General features: G+C 37.0%; 1 protein-coding gene across 1 annotated transcript in view; it reads right to left on the bottom strand.

The window, feature by feature from the left end:
- NAV3 (neuron navigator 3) overlaps positions 1-14,721 on the bottom strand; it is a 584,734-nt gene extending 570,013 nt beyond the window's left edge. The window contains exon 1 of the mRNA XM_059936568.1: positions 14,624-14,721. Within this exon, the coding sequence (XP_059792551.1) occupies positions 14,624-14,695 (72 nt within the window). The 5' untranslated portion in view covers positions 14,696-14,721. The remainder of the gene's footprint in view (positions 1-14,623) is intronic.
- Positions 14,722-23,089: the final 8,368 nt, after the last annotated feature.

The following is a 23,089-nucleotide window of genomic DNA, read 5'->3' as shown; positions in this document are numbered from 1 at the left end:
TGGACCAATGCTGCCTGGAACACACATTTACCTAATGATGCCTTTGCTGACTGGTTAACATTTTATTTGTTCTAGCTTTGGTAAAATTTCTGTCTAAGAGAAGCTTAGGAAACATATTGGCACTATTGATCTTACCTTTTGGCAAGAAAACAATAAATATATATAACAGATGAGTTGAACTACAATATAAATGGGTACAATTATGATTTTAAATCATTTGCTAAAATGATGGAAAATATTATGCATGCATTTTTGTAAGTATTTTACAGTTCTTTTTTTGATCTCAATACCTTTGCCCTGATACTAACTAATTTGTTGGCTGACCTTATTATGTTCTAAGATTTGAAACAGCATTTAGTTCCCCGTGAGATCGTGGAAAGCAATTTTGGAAAGTCTTCATTTTAATGCAGCAGTGAAAATTTATTATCAAATAATTTATTATGGATAATCATTTACGGTAATTCAATGTTTTCTTTATATATAATGCAAAACTGATTATCTCACTCATTGTATGTTGCTTCTTAAGATAGGGAGCTTTGGGCTTTTCCACGTAAGCAAGAATAAGCAATATAAACAGTTCAAATATTAATTTGGTAATTGGTCTAACTGGCCTTTAAGATCCTCTCACTTTGCTCACTAAATTTATGGCAGGAGAAAAGGTTCTTGTCCTCTTTATCACAGAACAATGATGGCCTCCCATTCCAATTTTGTGCACTAAAAATGACAAAATACCTTCCATGACTGCTCTTTTTCCTTTGACTTGCATTGGTCTATCTCTGACTCTGACTCCCCTAATATCCCATTATCCATTGCATTTTAACCAGGACAACATTTCAGCAGTGATGTCCAACAGAACTTTCTGCAATGATGAAAATGCTGTATATGTGTGCTGTCCAATATGGTAGCCACTAGCCACAGGTAATGATTAAGCACTTAAAATATGGCTAGTGCAACTGAAGAACCGAATTATTTAATTTTAACTAATTTAAACTGTAATATCTACAGTGGCTAATGAATACTGTATCAGTAAGCACAAAGTATTCAAAGCTTTTCTAAGCTCTGGTTTCTATTTTGCAATAGTTGTGCTAGCTTTACTTGCTCTTGGAAATAATCTTAAATTTTTGTCAGGTGCTCTCTAAGACTTTTAGAAAAAACTAAATAACACTTCAGTTAATCAACATTCTGTTAAAATTAAGTTCCTCTCTACAAAAGCCTATTTTTAATTATGTTTGTAAACAAGAGTATGAAAGCCCATTATCTCTGAGAAAAAACTAAAACAGCAGTGTGTGCTAATGGACCCCTAGTCTTTCTGAATATCGGAAAGAATCTAGTCATATAAAACTAGCACAAAAAGGGCTGATTACATTTTCTTACCTGGTAAAGTGCTCTCCTAAGCACTAGCAATAAAGTCTTTCTTCCAGGAAAAAAAATCTTAATAATTGTGGCCAATCGATGTTATAAGACCTTACAGAATAGAATTCATGTAAAAGAAACTGATGGTCAGTGTAAATTACAAAATCACATTACAGCAAGTTTTTGAGAATGGACATGCATAATATTTCAGAGGTAAAGAAATCAACAAACCTAATGACATCATGTATTTTATACAGTAGTATGGCTCATCAGAGAATAATTATTTTTCATTTCTGTGTTTTCTCTTCCCCAGCAAGAGAGTTGTTGGAAATTATCTTGAAGTCATTGAAATTGATTCTAAGGTCCAAGGAAGTTTTACTAGAAGCCCACTATCCAGGTAAAGAGAGTATAATCAAGCACACTGCATTTGACAGTAGAAAAAAAATGGTGGCTGATGTCTAAGGGTAAGTGCCTGGAGAGGAGAGACCTTGCAAACAGGTGTGATGCAGTGTCCCTGACACCAGCTAATACTTGGGAAGTGAGTATATGTATGTGACCTGAAAAGGAGGAACACGGAACACTGCAGCTTGGAGACGAGATTGGAAGGGGGAATGAAAATAAGATCACGCAGGGCTCCGTAGGCCATGTTAAGGAGTTCGGATTGTACTCTGAATGCACTGGAAAGTCACTGAAGGGTTTTAGGAAGGCAAATGATAAATCTGGAGGCACTGTGCATTTAAAAAAAATCATTGTTACACTCATGAATACTCTTAGTGTCATATATTAGGCTGGACCACTAATTTAGTACCTGATGATGGCTATGAAAGACATTTTATAAATGGCAAGTGCTACAGAAATATTAAGGCACAGTTTTTATTTAACATTATTTTGTACTTTTCTCCCGAAGTAATGTGGAAATCACTGCATCAGTTCATAATTATATAAAAATATTTTACAGAGTGAAGCAGACTAAGACATTAATTACAAAATTCACATTGTTTTTAAAGTTTAAATCCTTTCCCAGTGTTAATTAGAGAATACATGTAGACACAAGGTGTTGTTTATCTGTTATTTGCAAACATTACGATTTGCCAATACCAGCAACTGTTAAAAGATAGAGGTCCTTCTTACTGAGATAGCATAAGGTAAAACTTCTACATTGTACCTAACACGGTTGTTTAATCAAGGAGTTGGTAAGGGTTTCAAAGGAGAACATCTAATTTTAATGAAAAATATAAAGTATAAAATTAACTACCAGCAGCAAAACATGAAAAGCAATCAGGAAAATTCATGAAGTTTCCATCACCTTCTTAAGAAGAGGCAGCCTTGCCATAGAACTGAATAGGCACATTTTGATTAGTACGCTACAGCTATTATTAGCATTTGTTGAAAACACAAACATTAGGAAAATGTGACACCTGTAGCCAGAGAACCATTGAAAAATATATCAAAAAAATAATTAAAAGAAACCCCCCCCCCAAAAAGAAGAATATTGCCAAAGTAGAAAATCAAAAGGGCCATTTATATAGTACACTATGCTCATCTTCATTTTGCATCAGACAAATCAAACATACAGTAATTTAGGTCTAAAGATGGGCACAAATCCATTTTATTTTATTTTTTAATATCCCCTCAAAAATGATGTGACTATGCCTGGAAATGGCCAGCACTCTTACCTCTGGGATGGGCCCTACTTCCCGTTCATTTCCACCAGGGTGAGCATTCATTCTGAATGTGAATGGGGTCCAACAGAACATCCTGCTTCACTACAGGAGAGCAAGGCGGCTCTTATACCTGTGTGTCCTCACATGTGTCACTGGCACGGCCAGGAGACCAGGTAGCCAAGCTTTGTGCGTTATCCGGTGGCTGATGAGGACAGCAAAATTGAGAAGCTGAGATAGAGTGTGGCCCTACCTGTGTGGACTGATGATTTTTCTCTGTGTAGCCCATCAAATTTAAACATGACCTGTGTTCCTTACAACGTATTTTCCAACAACTAAATGAAGCTTCCATGTGATTTTATGAAACCTGTCACCTTTAATAAGGTAGAGAACCTTGAATCTAAGTTCCCAAATGTGACAAGTCTAACGTGACCAAACCAGGTTGAATGCCAACAAAGAACTGCAGTTTCCCAAATCTGGATTCTCATTTTTGACATCTTTTCCAAGTCGTTTTGGAGGTAGCTTTTGAAAAATATTTGCTCAAAGAAAGTATATCATACTCAGACTCATATATCAGAAAAGTTGAATAGAAAACTTGAAAGGCTTTTGTATATTTATATCCTTCAAACAGATTTTTAATAAAGCATTAATAAATGTTTTTAAGAAAGAAGAGAAAATATGTGATATGTAATTTCCATGCACATAGAAAACATGCTAAACATAGGTAGATAAAAATTTTAAATAAAATCATAGACCACTAAGCAAAAAAGAAAGATGCAACCTGGTGAGTTCTCTGACCTTGGGCAAGTCCTTCACAAGAATGGACATAAAGAATATCTGACCTACAGCTCCACTGAGCTGCAAGTGTGGATAGAAATGCAAGGAAAAGTGTTCTGTAAAATAGAGGTTGCTAGTCAAATATTAGTTTGGAGCCTAACTCACTTCATTATGCAAAAGGAATGTGATGGACATAAATGGATAAACTCATTAGTAATGCAGTTAACACAGTAAAGTGTATTACCGTTACCTACCACAGGGCACCAGTCGGCACTCCATAAATACACAAATGCACACTGAATTCAACCGAAATACTGTATCATTCAAATCTATGTACAATTAATAAATTGATAATGTCCACCTTTAAATAAAATATTATGCTAAAATAAAATACATAATACAACTAAGGGCAGCATTACTAACCTGAATCTACTACCCTCCATCTCTCTCTCTGACACAATCACTTTTCAAAACCTAGTTAGTTAACTGGAAGGTATCAAGCAATATGTAGAACCTTCTGAATACACTGTAGAAAATTCTCAGCCAAGAATTGCACCCATTGGGCACTAATGAACTATTTTACCATTATGCAAAAATGCTTATAAGAAATAGCTTCTAAACAGGCAATATAATATTGCACATTTTAATGTACTTTAACCAACTACACTGTCCAGTGAAATATGTGTTGAGAAGCATTTATAATGGAGTTTATTCTACAAAATATGAAAAACTGATCATAGAGAATGATTCCAAAAATGATAAAAAGGTATTTGTTTTTATTGCATTAATGCTTGGAACTGACATTTCCAGACTCAAATTGGAGCACAATAATCGTGCCCCTCTATGAAACATACAAATGATCAAATATATAAAATTTATCTCTAAGTCAAGGAAAACTCCATACATATGGGATGGAGTCCTAAATCTGATTTTTAAGTCCCTTGTTGAAAACTGTGTGTTTCCCATACATATCATGTAACAAATACTGCTTAGAATCCCAGGAGAATGGAAAAAACTACCTAGTGCCGCTAAAAAGACTAATAACAGCAGTCTCCCTTAACTCCTCTAAAATCCTCTAAGCTCTCTTGATCCCCAAGTTACACCGAAGAGAAGGATCAAACTTGGGGAAGTAAGGCAGAAAAATTATAAATATGCCACTAGACTGTAAATACACTGAAAACAAGCATTACATCTCATAAACATATCCCCCCATGTTGTTTTGTATGTATTTTCAAACATACAGAAAAGTTGAAATAATTTTACAGTGAACACCTGTATACCTACCACTAGACTCTACAATTAACATTTTACTACGTTTGCTTTATCACATATCTTTGTGATATACAATTTTTATGTTCTCAATCTCACTTTGGAAATGAGAGGGATAAATCCTGAGTTAGTTGATGTATTGAGAATTTTCCCTATGTTCAATGTTCTTTTACTCTTTGAAATTGAAATAAAATCCATACTAATGTTTAGAATTTAGAAGGTAAATTTTTATTTAAAATGTACCATGAATTAAGGGTAACTTTGTACTTGTCACCATGCCATGGCCAGAAAGTATTTTGGTTTAATAATTCATCATCCTAAGGGAAATAAAGCCTTTGAACTCACAGACTTTCTTCTGACCGGCTCTAGGGTTGAGCTCTAGTCACATATGTCTGACCCTGATCCATATTTTAGAATGAAATATCCTGAGCACCAACTATTCTCTCTCTCTCTTCAGGAAACAGGCAAACTGAGCCCTGGCCTCAGATGAACTACTAATACCAAGTCTAATAGAAATCAGGAAAGAACACTGGGACCCACAGGGTAATTCTACCCTAGGGCTGGTGTGGAGAACTGAAGACTGATTGATAAGCTCCACTTCCACCTCTTCGTGTGTGTGTGTGTGTGTGTGTGTGTGTGTGTGTGTGTATGTGTGCGTGCGTGCGCGCGCGCACACGCGTTTTGTTCCCATTCCCAAATAAAGAAGCCCTTCACCTTTTGGGGACTCTGGCGTTAAGAGTGTCTAAACTGTCTGTTAAATGCAGATGGAAGAGAGAAGTCTAAGACGGGCTGCCGTGATTGCAGCTAACCCGGAAGTCATTCGACATCAGCTCTTCCAAGGCTTCAGAGGAAGTCAAACGATGAGAGGGTAGTAACATTCCTGCCCTTCGGCTCACATTCTGCCTCTGTCCCCAGAGGAGGGACCATGTTCAACTCCTTAGTTCATCCCCAACAGCCACCAGCTATTGAGAGTTTCTGCGTGGGAGGCACTGTTCCAGATGCTTTGTATGTGATTATTTTCACTACTCCCATTTTAAGAAATAACACAAGAGAGAAAACTAGGAGAAGACAGGAGCTGAGTAATTTGACAACGTGCCAAAGCCAAGAATCAAACTCAGGCAGTCATTCTAGATCCTTTGCTCCTAACTATTCCTTACACTACTTTTTACTAGACCTTACCAAAGACGTTGCTAGCCTACTGGTCAAGTCATGAGTGAAATAGTGGGCCATGTTTTATTACTGGGCAGTGTTTTTTTCTGCTCAAGGTACGGTCAGGAGCCTCAACATTCTTCCTGTTGTACTGCTCATTTGTGGGAAGCTCACCTAACAGGGCCCTCCTCTTCGGGAAGTCTCTCTCTGTCCATCGTCATCCACACAACTAACTTGGTTAGTATATTCAGGTCTTCTCAGTGGAGCAGTGATTCTAGCTTTGCAGGACTAGAAAACCCAGATTTGGCTTCTGGACCTAAGGTACCATATCTTCTCAGAGATGATCTACTTTTACGACAGTTTAGAAGCATTTATATATATATATACACTCTTTTTATAATGCTATTCCTTTGTTCCCATTTACCACTGTTTTGTGTATATTTAGCTTCCTCAGCAGGGAAACTCAGAGGTAGAGAGGAGTGAATAGGAAGACTTCACATAAAATCTCACCTCAAATCCCAAGCACCAGATTCAATGAATGATTCCTAATTGTGTTTGGTTTGCTTTTTAGTAAATCGGGTAATAGCAGGAGATGGGAAAAGGTGCTAGCAGCTTCCTCAGCAACTGCTTGGGACAATTTCAGCTGCAGAGACCATCAACAATGGGGTGACAGTGGGAGGAGGCAGCAGCTGTCCTGTGAATGGGTCCCCTGTCAACTGAGGGTGTGTAAGTCAGGGCCAGCCATACTGTGCAAGTGTTGATGCTATCATCTATCTGGGTGTGCACTGGGGACGTCCAAGAGTACAATGGGAATGACTAAAAAGGATAAAAGAATTCTGGAAAAATTTAAATTCCAAGCAGCTGTGTTAACACAGAGCCAAACGCTAGCCCAGAACTCTCGATATAGAATGTCTTAGTTTAGGTTTCCACAGAGCAGACCAGAAACAATGATTCAAATGCAAGGAGTTGATTTGGCTGACGATTCCAGGAAATATGGGAGGGAAGTCAGGACGGGAGATTAGAACCAGAAGACAGAGAATAAAGGGCATCTTATGACAACAGTAGGTCCTTAATCCCACTGAGGACCTCTCAGACACGGTCTCTAGGGCAGTGCTTCTCAAATACTGCTGTGCATCAGAATCACCTGCAGGTCTTGTTACAAATGCACATTCTGATTCCGCAGGTTTAGCGTGGGGTCTGAGACTGCATTCCTTACATGCTCCCAGATGAGAAAGCTGCTGCGGCTACCCCTCAGAACACTTCGAAGAGGAAAGATGTTGATTTCTTGCTTATTTCTCATTCGATTTTTCCAAATTTGCATATATAATTAACAATTTCTTATGTCCACTGCTTTCACCACCTATTAGTAAATCTGCTTTGTTTCGGGTAACTCTTATCCCAGGCATTGCATCCTCACTGAGTATCAGCAGTCTTGGAAACATTTCGTCAGTCTTCATGGAAGGAAAACACAAAAAGTTCTGTCCACCTGGCCCCAGTGCTATTAAATCAGGTGGCCCTACTCATGAGCAGGGAGCGTGCTATCCACAGACACGAATCAAGCAGCTCAGCCCACTCCCAACCCCTCTGACTCTTCTCTGCTAACACATTTGTTGTTGCTCCCCACTCCATTCTAGTGCCAGCTTGTATTCTGATTTTGTGATAAGCCTCAAATCTATGGTCTTTGGAAATGAGGAATATATCTGTTTTCCTGATTTTGATACTCAGCCCTCTTTAATGGTATGTATTCATGCATTCACAGGTTCTTACCCACGTGGCTACCTCAGGGTAATAAGCTTTCTGGAATCTCAGTCCTCATGTTTATACTCATCTGGAACCTCAAGAGAGGCAAATGGACATGGTTGAACTATTGTTTTAAAATTATTGTGCTATGTTCAAATGTATATGTTTCTACAGTCAAATGGAGAACAGTCCCAGCCCCTTTAGAAACAGAATCTTAAAGAGAAACTAACAATGATATGATTGGCCATTCAAGGCAGGGCAGCAAATATTATAAAATTTGCTTTTAAAAGTTATGTATTTATATATAATAGGTATAAATATATGTTTAAAATATAATGATATATGTATAAAAAGGTGAGAACAAATCAGTGCATTAGCGTAGTACAAGTTTTCTACATTGTATGTGTACATATTTTTTCAATATATTTTAGAAAAAGATTAGTCCCAGTCATTCCGTCATGAAATAATAAAAGCTTGAATAACTCATGTGCTAATATCAAGACAGAGGAAGGTATTTATGAAAAAACAGGAATTAAAATTTACTAAACCTTATATGTTTGTATTAATACTGAGATCATAATTTATGACAACTAATAACCATAATAACACTTTATATATAATTCTGCCTTCAAAATGTTCAAAACATATATAACTCAAGTATCATGTATTTCAGACTTGTCTATTTTGTCTCTTTATTTATATGCAGATTATGTGGTCATTATATCTGTTGATGTTTTAAATCCACCAATCAGGAAAAAGAACATGGTCTAGTTTACAACAAATGAGAAGAACCATGAAGCATGGTTCAGTACAATGTTTACTTTTATCTATTTCCAGCTCTTTCTGTTATCCCAAGTCTGTTTACACTGAAAATATATGTAGTCAGAAGCAAAAAGGCCAGTGGCCATACAAACTTTCAGAAGTCTATTTGAGGAACACGAATGATATAATAGAGGAAGTTTTAAAGGAGGTTCTATCCAAGTTCAGATTTGAAAGAGAAGCTTCTAGAATCACTTCTGAGCAGAAAAAGAGCTCACCTTATCTAATTCATCCTTAGAGAACTCCAGGTCAAGTGGCTTAGAGACGGCTGTTTATAGCATCCTTTTTATAAAAGACGAAGGGGCAGAGGAAGAAATTACGGGCAGTCTTAATCGGCATCACAATGTGCCACAATGCCAGTACTAGTTTCTTAGTGAACCTGATATTCATATTTGTGCCCATACCTGTATTCCAGATTTATATAATAACAGTGCAAAATGGCTGCTCAATGTACAGTTGTCCCTTGAATACACAAAAGTTAGGGGCATTGATCCCCTCGCAGTCAAAAATCCACCTATAATTTTCCACTCACCCTCTGTACCTGAGGTTCTGAGTCTGAGGTTTCAACCAACCATGGACCGTGTACTGTAGTACATATTCACTGAAAAAAATCTGCATGTAAGCAGACCCACACAGTTCAAACCAGGTGTTAATAAAGGGTCAACTATATTTCAAAAATTAAGAGTTTGAATAATCGGTAACGAGATGACTAGTCAATTTCGTTGAAACCCCCAGACAATCCATTCCTATTAGCGCTCATGCTTCAGGACTGGAGGATTAATAAACGATGTGGTTTTGCTTCAGAAACCTCATCCTCCCTCATGGTCCTTTTAACATATATTGTACACACTAACAAAAAAGAAGTCAGGCAGATTTATAAAGATAAAGCACCGTGTAATGAGTCCAACCTTCAAGAATATCAAAGAATGAAGGGCTGAATCTATCCTAAGCCTCTCTTCCATAGCAATTTATCTTTGTATTTTATCTTAAGAAGACAGATCTTTCATCAGTCTCCAACATAATTTCAAGTAGTCCTCAACACCTGTGAGAATAATCCCAATACACTTCTTAACTCTTATACGATGTTGTTTTACCATCACTGCAAGAAAATGCAACAAATGTAGTCTAAATTAAAAGAATCAGCACACTAAAAGAAAATAAAAATAAATATTAGGCTAGCTTTAAATTGATAAAGTAGTTTTACTCTATAAAGCAGTGGCAACCATAAGTGGGTAAGATTTTTCAGTAAAATTATTAGAGTAGCCCAACACAGTCATATACAGATACACACACCTGGATCATACTTCTGCATGATGTCAACAGAAAAAAAAAAGAACAAAACTAGTCTATGCGGATAGACAGTGATGAAGCACTCACTGTCACTTACAGATGATGCTTTCTCTAACTCCCCACTTAAACTTGATTTTAAGTCCACAACATCACAGGGGCTGCCCTTAAAATAATAGGCTTGCTCCATCAGTATTCCCTTTTCTATTAATAAACACAATCATTGCTCTCATTTTCCATGATTTTCCACATCTTAAACACTCTTATTCACTACACCCGGAGTATGTCACTTCTGAAATCAGCGTCATCTCTTAGAAAGAAAGACATGATGTGTTGGAATTTATCTTGAGTTTTTTTGCATGGCAGTGTGAAAATAATGCTAACATGTAAAAGACATGATTTTAGGAAGTGACAAACTGAGATGGCAACCATCTTGGACATTTCCATAAAAGTAAGTACCTCCGCATATATGCAATAATACTGCTCATCCCTTTCTGGTTTAGAGAATAGAGGAACAAAATAATTCCAACAGGTCACTCTATATTTATTGTATGTCACTGCCATAATTTCAAAATGTGTATCCTGCTACCCTTTTCAGCAGTACCTAGTAAATTGTTGACTATGACAAATTGTTTGGTTTAATATACAAAATATCCATGGAGCAATAAAGCAGTGTCCCAGGGCTGTCTGGACAGCAAACTGCTGCAATTAGACTGACAGTGAAATCTACTGAGCTGTGCTTTTCAGTTCAAGGTCACAAGTAATTATACAGAAGTGACATTTGTACCTTAGGGCTTTCACTGTTCCAGGAGCTTTTGCAGAAATAATTCCACAAAGCAATACAATTAGTGGAAAGCAATATACTAACTTCGCTGGCATCAATGAGCAAACAAGGGTCAAAAGGTAAAGTTTCCAAAAATAAACACCTCATTATGGTCATTCAGGAGCTTTTCGATGCCATCATAATTCTCCCATCTGGGACATTCCAGAAGCTGAATGCCAAGAGGAGGATTATGGGCCAATACTAACTGAAAGGTCTACTGATAAAAATCACAGGAATCAAAAAGACAACTGAATTCCACCTACTCCTGCACTAATCCAAGTTGATTTGAAATTCTTAGAAGTATTCTCAATTCCTATAAGAGCCACATTTCTGGTTTATCCATAATGAAGAGCACTTCAATATAGGATCTGTGGAGATGATAGCTTTTTAACTTTCAAGTATGTTTTCCTATGTTCAGACTTAGTGAGGTGATGAGGCATTACTTAAAAGAAGTCCAAGAGAATTCACACACAATTTTGAACCCTTTAATTTTGAATAATAATGTGTGTATGTATCTTTTGGTATGTATATTCTTGAGGAACTGATCATTAATGTTTACAGGACCGAATATCTTAAAGAGGTAAAAGCAGTTTTTATCTTTGTAAGAAGGTACTTTCTTAATAAATCAGAAAGGACCAAGCATGTGCGTGGTATATAGCAAGTACTCCACAAATGATCTCTTCCCTGACATTTACCTACTCATTACAGTAAAACACACATTCACAAACTCTCATGCTCAGCATCCTAAAAGTTTCTACTTAGAAGCAGAGCAAAATAAGTACAAATCCACATATTTTAAATTAAGAACAAAAGCTAGTGAACTATTTATATACTGAACAAGAAATCGGTTGTGCAGAGCACAAAATAGGAGCCTATACTCAAGCCAGTTAAACACAGCTTGCTTTGAATGTCTACCATACATATGTCAAACTGTGAAAAGGACACATTTTTCAGTAATACCAGAAAAATGTTTCACCTCTGTATTTTCAAGTTGTGAGTTAGAATTGATGCATTTTATTTCACTGATGTAAAACACTGTGCCTGTTAAATTAATTCATCACAGAGGACTACAAACACTTAAAGTAATTACATGAATGATCTTATAATCTCTACTGGCAATTGTGTGGTGTCAGGATTGTGCCCAAAGCTTAGTCTATAAAGATTTATGATGCTACATTTCATTTTTCTCCTTAATACAAACTCACAAATCTGTCATTAGACTAGGTATTCCTGCTGACACTTAACAAATTGAAATCTTAAGGATTGATCAACTGATCAATCAACATCTGAGTTTCTGACTTATTCACTGCAAATGCCTACACCAATTGGGTGGCCAGGAGATCATTAGAACCCCATTTTCCACCTTGATACTGCTCAATGAAAATGTTCATTCCTCCCCCATCTCCCTACCAACTAGAAGGTAAAGCTACAGGGAAATAGGGATCCTCTTGTACCACAACACCAAGCTGTTTTTAAATATTTTTTCCACAGAATCATGGATCCTCATCGTTTGTCTAAACTTTTATATTCTTTATGTGCTAAACAGTCCTTCGTGAATTGGCCTGGGTGGCTAAGCATCATTACAGACCATTATTTAAAGTTCCATTCAAGAAATTTTCCAAATGACTTTTAAAATTCATTCCATTCCATTTCATTCCATTCTTTAGCTTGCAATCCATTCTGTGTTTGCAAAAATATCTCTTATTTGGGAAGTGAAAGGATAGCACTTGTAGAGGTACTTTGCTTTCTTGCCAGAAAAGCAGGGCTTCTATCAAAAATCAGAACTCTGTAGTATTAATTGCTTACCTAACCCACTTCCCTCTTGTCAACTGAAAAATAATGAACAACCTAAAAGTTGAGAATTCTGTTTTATTCGGGCGGACGAAACTGAAGACTTTTTTGCAACAAAGACCAGGCAGTCAAAACGTCAAAAGGTTACTGTTAATTAAAGAAAACCAGATACCTCAAGTTAAGGAATTTAGTGCTTTTCTATGTATGGGAAGATGCAAGAGTCAGGGCTCACTGAAATCATTCCTTTGATATGCACCTCAGCTATCTGGGGCCAGCATCCTATGCTTTCTCAACCTGAGTCTCCTCAGGGTGCATCTTCAGGGGTAGTTGCAGTGGCTGATGGTGGGCATCCTGTTTCTATCCTGAGTTCCCTCAGGGCTCACTGTTGGGGCAGCTACAATGTGATGGCTTGATGGCTGCAACATCCGTTTTTAATGATATGGCAGGCAATATTTTTCATTCACACTCTTCACTAGCCTAATACAGTACGCAAATTACCATCAGTGTGAAGGACATTTTAAAAATGTGAATAGAGAAAAAGGATTAAAGGCTCCTCAGTAGTTAAGAAATTGAAGGGCATGCTTTAGACGGAAACTTAGCTTGCCAACTCTTTCGGATTAACACCCTTAGTGCTAACAACAGCAAAAAGAAAATGCCGACCGTTTAAAACACCAACAGCATTCTTGGTAACACACTTATTTGTGCAGAAATTTATACCCACAATGAACTGAAAACTGACCAGGCATCTTAGATTTTATAGTACTTAGTGTTTTCTGAGATTTACTTATACTGAAGGTAAATTCAATGAAGGAACCAAACTGGCACAAATAATCCATCCATTTCTGCCTGGATTGATGCAAAGGGATCCGATCCGTGTAGCCCCCAATCCATGGCACTGGTCATAAGATCAGAACAAATTAATAAGCTGTTGACTCTTTATGGCCTCTTCTAAATTTCTTACCTCTAAAACTGTGAAAGAGCTAGGTGTCTTCTGGGAGTACAAAGTGAGTAGTAAATAATTTCTGAGACAGATGTAAAAACAAACCTTAATCATGCCCCTGAGACCCAGTTCTAGCTAAAAATCTTCTTTCTATTATCTCACTATTCCTTGCTTTCGTGCCTTAGCCAGTGGGTCCCCACACGCATCTCCTGTACTAATGGATTCAATGAAAGGCACCACAAAAGAGAATATATTTCATTATGAGCAGGCTTTCTCTGCTGGGCACCATCTCTGACCCTTCTGATAAGTGCTCTCACAACAGTGCAACAGTTTAGCAGGTAAGAGTTTCTAAAAAGGTAGAAAAATGAGGTTGAAATGTGACCCTCAGTATTCAATTCCCAGCTTCCTACTCAGAAGCTCTCTAAGACCATTTAAAAATATATATTAGCACAGTCCTTTCTTGATATTTTCCATTAGTTCCTTAGACATCACACATGAAGAGGCAAACCAAAGCTCACAGTTGCCTCACAACTCTCTTTCTAGGCTAGCTGGAAAAATGAGAAGCTGATGTGCACCAAGGACATGAAATCAGAGAATTTCAAATGCCAACTATGCCTCCTAATAACAGCAAGGCAGGTGTTCTCTTTTAGGAGAGCTCTAACTTGCTCCATTACTCCAGAGATGCCCCAGGACATCCTGGATCTCAGATCATCCTGGATCTCAGAAAACTGTTCACATGAGGTCAGGCCAGCATGTCACTAGAATCAAGTCAAGGGTGAGCAAACACAGCAGAATCCTTTACAAACCCACTGGATGGATGAATTCAGAAGACTTTAGAAACAAAACCACTAACTGATAATGAAATCCAGACCCATAGCAACACTTGGCTACAGGATTAATTTCCATGAAATACTATGTTATTTTATCTCTCAAAGCACATTCATTTTCAATTTATAAAATTCTATGTAAGCAAAAACAAAAATGACCAAGCAAAAGGAAATGTATTTGTATTACCTTCTTCTGATCTTCTAGCTTGTGACTCACTGGATTCTTTCCATGTCTGTTCATCTCTGAAGATAAATCCATCACATTAGGTTCTTACCCTTCACAATGGAATCTCTTCAGAAAAGCAGCAAACTAATCCAAGATGCAATCACCAGGAAAACACTGGAATGCCACATTTCCCATCACGCACCGTGTCTGAACTTCATCAACTCCAAGGAATGATTAAAAAATCCATTGATTGAATGGAAAACATGAATTGTGTAATTTACTCCTGGGACTTTCCAAATCAGCATATGGTTTTAAATGTGGACTTCTCAAAAGCAAAATATTCATCCAGGAATTTTAACTCCAACTGCTATCTTTTTCTTTCTTCACAGTTTTCCATTTTAATAAATAATTACACAGTTCCTGTAAACCTGTGATAAGAAAAAATAAGCACACAGTTAATTCTCCCCCACTACTTATAGTACAATTAATGAAAACTTCGTATCTGAAATGTCCAATTTAGAAAAAGATTGTAGGCATGGATTATATTTCACATAAAAGTAATAGCAAGTGAAAGGCATTATTCTTTAACCCTATGGTCTTTAAGATACCAATTATAATACCTGAACCAAAAGAGATTAAAACCAGGGATTCATAGCACATCAAAGCAAAAAATCAACAGGGAATACACATACATTCACCAAACATGTATATGCTCCATGGTCCCCCTCATTAATTTCAGCATTCATAGAACTACAGAATTCAGAAAAGAGCCCAATATAACTAGACACTATGCTAGACTGACACTTTTCATAAACAACTTTATTTAAACTTTAAAATGAATCTATAAAATGGTTCTTATTACTCTATTTTAAGATGAGGAGATTGAGAGGGTGAGTAAATTTTGTAAGTCTAGTCAAAAAAGTGTAACAGGACTAGAATTTGAATTCAGATACCTTTGGCTCCAAAACACATTCTTTGTCCTAGACATAGCTGTGTCAATTCATATTACGTATTTTATTGTCCACAAGGATACCATAAATGAGTTTATTAAGTGCCTTGCTAGATTACGAATGCACAGGGCACTCTCCTTATAATCCAGTGGTTTCCAAACCCAGCCAGAAAACTGAATCTACTGGTAATAATCTTAATCACATAGATTCCCGGGGTCCACGCAACCCTGCTAATTCAGAAGCTACACGGCAGTGCCTGCAAATCTGTTCTGGGTTTTGTTGTTGTTTTTCCATCTCTTCTAAACAATTCTGATGCAAGAAAACCACGGAAGAGTTGAAACCTCCCGCTAATACAGGGCTCTTCCCAAACTTGTCTGCATTTTGGAATCATCTGGGAAGCTTCAAAAACTACTGACTCTTATGTCTCATCCCCAGAGACTGTGATTTAATTAGTCTGAGATATGGCCTGAGTCTTGGAACCACTGATCTAATATATATATATATATATATCCCCTTTATGTAACTGACCAATCACTGCATGAATACATCAAACAAGAGGAAACTTGGTGTCTCAGAAGGCAGCTCTTTCCATACTGGAGCAGTTCCAGTCTTTAAATTGTTCTTCCTAATTTGGAGATGAAGTCTGCCTTCCTGAATGTGTCTGTACATTTGCAATTATTTACATCCTTGTAGTCCTCAATGTACACAAAATCTTTTAAACTTCCCTTTTCATCTGACAGTCCTTCAAGTATCACCTTAGTGGGTTAACCATCCCTAGTGCCTTCAACAATTCCTCACTACCCTGGTTATTACTTAAACGGCTTTACTTGTGACATGACCCATAAAATGTGCTATCCAGAAATGAGCACAAGGGTCGAGCATGGCACGCTCTCTTTAAGAACTCATCTCCAGGTACCACAAAACATGCCAGGCCAAGCATACGACAAATGATAAAGTAGACAGATAACGCTTGAAGATCAGCTCCTGAACTGTTTCCTGACTAGTCATTCTTTTGCCAAGCCTTGCTCCTTCTACAACTCCTCTGCTCTGCTGCTTAGGTATTTTTACTACATACTATGTAGTACATAGTTTGTGTACTATGTGAATGTTACCAGCAAAGGAAACTGCACAGGCAAAGGCTTGGACATAGGAGAAAACACAGTCCATCCAAGGAATTCAAAGAAATTCAATGAGAAGCCACTGCAAATGTTTAAGAAAGAATGTAACATAAAATAATTTTTTATTTTAAAAGTTTGTCTTAACTAAAATATGGAAAATAGATGGGAGAGAACAAAACCTGTGGCAAGAGAAACCTTCTAGGGATTGTTAGAACCATCAAAGAGACAACAGCATTCTGAACTAGTGTAGGAGCTGACCGGTGGGAAAGAATGACAAAACTGAGTGACATAGTACATAAAAGGAGGAGTTGACGGAATTGGTAATTGATTGGACATGTGTGTGGTTTAAGGGTGCATGAGCATAGGGACAATGATATCATTACCTAAGATAGCAAATCCCACAAGAGAAGCACTTTAGACATGGGGAAGATAAAAGAATTTGTAAAGCAAACAAAAGATGCTTACTAAAATCCAGAAAATTCCAAGCCAATCTCACTGATGGACATAGAAGTAACTGTCCTAAAGGAATACTAGCAAACTGAATCCAGTAAAATATAAAATGAATCATACATCAATTCCAGGATGGTATCACCCCAGGAATAAAAGACTGGTTTAAGATTTGAAAATCAATCAGTGTAATTCACCACATTAACAAAACAAGGAAGAACAATGATATGTTCATCTCTATTGCTGCAGAAATATAATCTGACAAATTAAACATTGATTCGTGATCCAAGCAAAAACCTCTTGGCAAATGAGGACTGGAAAGAGACTTTCATAATCGTCCTTTATCTGATAAAGTATATTCATAAAATATCTATAGCAAACACATACTTATGGGTGAAAAGTTAAAGATTTTCCATTTGCTCAGGAATAACACATAAATACCTGCTAACATGATGTCTATTCTATATTGTACTTAAAGTCCTAGCCATGCAGTGAGACAAGAAAATATGAGAGAGGGAGAGAAACAGAGACAGAGACAGAGGGAAGGAGGGGGAGGGATGGAGAAGGATGCAGGCAAGCGGTATAAGCATTAGAAAGGAAGAAAAAAAAACTGTATTTGCAAATGTCATGATGATATATATAGAAACTACTAAAAAATCAAGAGATAAATTACTAGAATTAATGTGTTCAGCAATTTTCCTGGATACAAATATACAACATTCCTTTATATTTCTTTATAACAGCAACAAATACTCAGAAAATGAAACTCTAAAAAGATACTATTTTACGCTGTCACTTAGAATAACAAATATCTTGGAATGAATCTCATAGAAGACGGTCAAAACTTTATGATAAGGCAATAAAACACCATCAAAAAATAAATATCTAGATGAATAGAGGGCTTATTAATAAACTAAGATTCAGTACTGTAGAACTGCCAACTCATGCCTAAAGGATTTATAGATTCAGTGCATTACTAATCAAAATCCCCAGTTTTCTTTTTACAACTCTAGAAGATGCTCCTAAAATATATATGGAAATGTAAAAGACCAAGAAAATCCAGGACACTCATGAAGAACAAGTTGCAACTATTTGCTTTACCAGATGTGAAGACCTATTATCAACCAACAGTAAATAAAAAGGCATGTAACTGGTACAAGGGTAGACAAGTTCACCAATGGAATGCAAGAGCCCAGAGAAGGACTCTTAACACACATGGTCACATGATTAATTACAAAGCTGAAATTGCAAAGCTGTGGGGAAAAAGTCTTTTCAATAAAGAGTTCTGGGTCAATTGGCTATTCATATGGAAAAAAATAAAACTTGACCTCTACTTCACACCAATAATCAATTCCAGGCGGATTGTAGACAAAACAATAAGGCTTCTGGGAAAATATTTTCATGATCTAAGGGAAGGGAAAGATTTCTTAAACAAAAGTCACTAAACATAAAGAAAAAATATAACTAAGATTAGATTAAAATCAAGAACTTTTATTCATCAGATTGTACCAATAAGAAAATATAAATGCAACCCATAGAGTAGGAAAATGTACTTGTTACACATATAACTACACGTAAAAACACCCAAAAATCGAGCAAAGACAGGCAACAGTGAAATATATTTGAATAAGCACTCCAAAAGTAATAATAAAAATAGAGATGGAGAACAGATTAGTGGTTGCTACGGGTTAGGGATGGAGAGAGAAGGTAAGGTTGCCTAAAAGGCATGACACAAGGAAGCCTTGTAGTAAGAGAACAATGTTGAATCTTGATTGCAGAAGTGGTTGTATGAACCTACACGTGTGATAAAATTGCATGGAACAATACACATACACACACAGATGAGTGTATATAACGCTGTTGAAATAGGAATCAACTCAGTGGATCATATTGATACCAATCTCCAGGCTTTGACATTGCTCTACAGTTATGCAAGATGTCACCATTGGAGGAAACCAGGTGGTAACTGCTTCTGCCACTTCCTGTAAACCTGCAATTATTTAAAAATAAAATTGAGAAAAAAGAGGATGTACAAATGGCCAGTAAGCACATGAGAAATGAACACCATCCTTAGCAATCAGAAAAACGCTAATGTAAACCATAATGAGATATGAACTTTCATTTACCTAAATGGATCAAAATAACAAAAAATGACAAAACCAACTGTTGGCAAAGACATGGAGGAACAATAACACTGCTGGTCAGAGTATAAATGGGTACAACTATCTTGAAAAAAAATTAGTATTTCCTACTACATTTGAAGATACTTATACTATATAACTCAACAATAATACTCCTAGGCACGTACTGTTAAAAAAACATATGCATAGGTGCATCAAGAGATACGTACAGGGCTTCCCTGGTGGCGCAGTGGTTGAGAATCTGCCTGCCAATGCAGGGGACGCGGGTTCGAGCCCTGGTCTGGGAAGATCCCACATGCCGCGGAGCAACTGGGCCCGTGAGCCACAACTACTGAGCCTGCGCGTCTGGAGCCTGTGCCCCGCAACGGGAGGCCGCGATAATGAGAGGCCCGCGCACCGCGATGAAGAGTGGCCCCCGCTCTCCGCAACTGGAGAAAGCCCTCGCACAGAAACGAAGACCCAACACAGCCATAAATAAATAAATAAATAAATTTTAAAAAAAAAGAAAGGAGGGAAATTGATTAAAAAAAAAAAAAAAAAAGAGATACGTACAAGAAAGTTTCTTCAGAATGGCAAAAAAAAAAAAAAAAAAAACACAACTGGAAACAACACAACAACATTAGAATAGGTAAATAATTTGTGGTATATTTATACAAAGGATAACTATACATTAAATAAAATGAATAAACTATAGATATACATATCAACATGGATGAACCTCAAACACACTAAGAATTTAAAGTCCAAACAAAAAAGTGTATACTGTATGATTCCATTTTTATAAAGTTCAAAATCTTGTAAAACTCTACTATAGTGTTAGAAGTCAGGAGAGTGGTTACCTTTGGTGAGGGGGAAGGAAGGGGTTTTGATTGGAGTTTGGAGCGCTATCAGTATTCCATTTTTTGACTTAAGTGGGCATTACATGGATGTTAGCTTTATAACAACTCAGTGAGCTGTAAATTTACATTCTGTGCAGTTTTCCTGATGTCTAACATACTTCATAATAAAAAATTTAGCTAAGAAAAAACACAGATACCTCTATGTCTTTAGTATTCCCGTGTCTTTAGTCTCCCCAGCAAGCAACAACAACAACAAAAATTCAAGTTAGACTAATTAAACTTGTTACTAGTGGGCATTGTTCTTCTTTTCTAAGGGTATGGACCAGCTGTTTGATTATGGCACAGAGTTTTGTCTGAGAACAATGTCAGCCTTACCAAGACATGGTCTATTAACTGTCAAAAAATGTATTCATCTCTTGACTTCAAACATCTCTCCTACCTTCTTTAGAGTGATGAGTTATTGTAGTCTATCAACCATACTTTTTATACATATATATTTATATCAGTATAAAATAGAATTTCCAAAGTACCATTAATTCTCTAAGTTATTTAAATTTACCCACCTTACCTAATACCTTTAATTACAGTGTTAAAAGACATCTAAAAGACACATAGCACTGAGTGCCTAATATGTACTCAGCATGGTGCAGGCCCAAAATAGCCAAATTTCAAATCTAGTCCTTGTCTTTACAGAGTTTACAGTCCAGTGGGGAGTCAGATTTAAATAAAACCAAGGAGTATCAGCGTACTCTTCAACTTTGTCCAACATCAAAACCTAAGCATATGGACGAGTTTACACCAATGATAAAAGGCAATTTCATGTGGACAGAATGTATTGAATATTATGCATATAAAAATTAATTTGAATATGACTTCAGTTCATTTTAAATGCATAAAGAATCTAATATAACTTATGCTTACTTTCATGGAATAAAAACCATTTATGATAAAACTAAACTAACTGGCAAAAAAAGAACAGATTATGTATACTGAAAAGATTCTCACAGGTTATTCTCTCATATGGAGGTAACTGTCAATATGTCATATTAATTCTCTTCTACTCTTACTGAATAGAATTCAGTGGTTGGGTTCGGTAGTGAAATCCATTTACTTTATGCGTTAAGTATAAATACTTTCATTTTTCTATAGCTTAAGAGAAGGTTTCCATCTTGCTCAAACTCATCTAGAAGTCCCTCACTTAGATTCAGGATGAAAAACATCATGAATGTGAGATTTTTGAAATGATTTTTGAGTGACTGGGGTATGTGCTACTTCCTAAAATATCCTTCTCACGAGGATTTTAAGGGGACCACTCAGAGAGCTTCCTTCCATTTGTATGTTCCCTGCAACTGAGAAAACACAGAAGCCCAGTACCTGAGTGAGGTAAGGTGGCCTGTGGCAGCAGGGTAGGGTAATGCATCTGAGAAGTAAATTGTAGCCTTGTCTGATCGTAGATCAAAGATGTATATGCATCTTAGGATAGGAACTGTGGTAGGAATGTTTGCCTGAATTCACTTATGAAAGGAAAGGGATCCTGCTCAAAAGAGTAATTTGCCAGGGTAGGTAAGGGACTCCTGCAGGAGGAGGCTGTAGGTACTGCTGGGAAGAGAAGCAAAGGAGAGATCCGAAATGTTCATTCTCAAGGAGAGGTCATTACCCAGATCAAGGGAGGTGAGATCAGAGGGACCCGACAGTGAAATCTTCAAACATCTCAGGCAAGTAACCAAAAGAGTTAGTTTTAAATATCCCCCAGGCCTATAGACAATGAAGCCATTAAGCCAATACTGGCCATAAAGCCAGTATCAGCCAATAAGAAATTTCTACCTCTATACCTCTCGTCTCTTCCTCACTTCCCCTACAAAGACCCTAGTGAGTGGGTGAGGAGGTGAACAAAGAAGGTTCTTTCCAACTGGCTAAAGTGGGGCAAGGAGGGGCACTGGTACCCTGTCTTGGTTTGGTTGAAGAGGAAGAGCTTTTGAATACTGATGTGTTTATAAACATATTGAAATAAATATTCTAAATTTTGAATTGAAACTTGTTTTGTGACCTAAAGTGATCATAAAGCTTATATTATCTAAAGGTGAACAAAAACAGGAACTAAGCCAAATTTCCATCCAGGGACAGACAAACAATTCTACTCAGAAGTCTGAAGAAAAAGGACAGAAGTTTGGAATAGAGATTTGGATTTAGGAGTCATCAGTCTAAAGAGATCACTCATAGAAGTTACATAAATTGAGAAAAGCACCAAAGGCATACCTCCAGGAAAGAATGAAATTGTCTTAGGTACTACTGCCAAAATTATCTCAAAAAATGCAAACATGATCATGACACAATTCAAATTCTTCAACAGTTCCCTAACCCCTAAAGCCAAAAAGAAAATCAAAATCAAAATTCCTTAGCATGTCATTCAACACTCTACCCTATCATGATCCCTTCTTAACTTTCCAGCTTCATATATTACCACTTCCGTGCTTATTTTTTTTATAGTTACACCAAAAACCTTAAGTTCCTGAGTACAATATCTCATTCTACAACTTGAGCATTCTACAACTTGGCCATAAGTCCCACACATCCACTTTGCAAACTCCCACTTGCCGTTAAAAAGTCTCTCAAATCCATTTCCTCTCCAAAGGCTCCACTTTCTTTATGCTCCCAACCCTACTCCAGACAAGTTGGCCCCTTCTTCCCCAATGTTCTACTAGTATTTATAGACTTCCCCCATACTATCACGCTTACCTAGTTACTCATCACCCACTGGACTGTCAACCCCTATATACTTTCTCAAAACCCCCAAGGTCTGACACAACGCCTGGAGGCTGGTAGCCATTCATAAAGGGATTCTTATGATTCTGAAAAAAACATATGAAATATGCATACGTACATACATGACTGTATAAATATATACTCCAACCAATACAGGTGACCCTGACCAATGTGGGTTTTAGGAGCACCGACCCTCACACAGTTGATAATCCACTTTGCAGTCAGCCCT

The sequence above is a fragment of the Balaenoptera ricei genome, chromosome 10, assembly GCF_028023285.1.
Source record: "Balaenoptera ricei isolate mBalRic1 chromosome 10, mBalRic1.hap2, whole genome shotgun sequence".
NCBI lineage: Eukaryota > Metazoa > Chordata > Mammalia > Artiodactyla > Balaenopteridae > Balaenoptera > Balaenoptera ricei.
The sequence above is the reverse complement of the archived record's forward strand: the minus strand, read 5'-3'. Positions and strand labels throughout refer to the sequence as shown.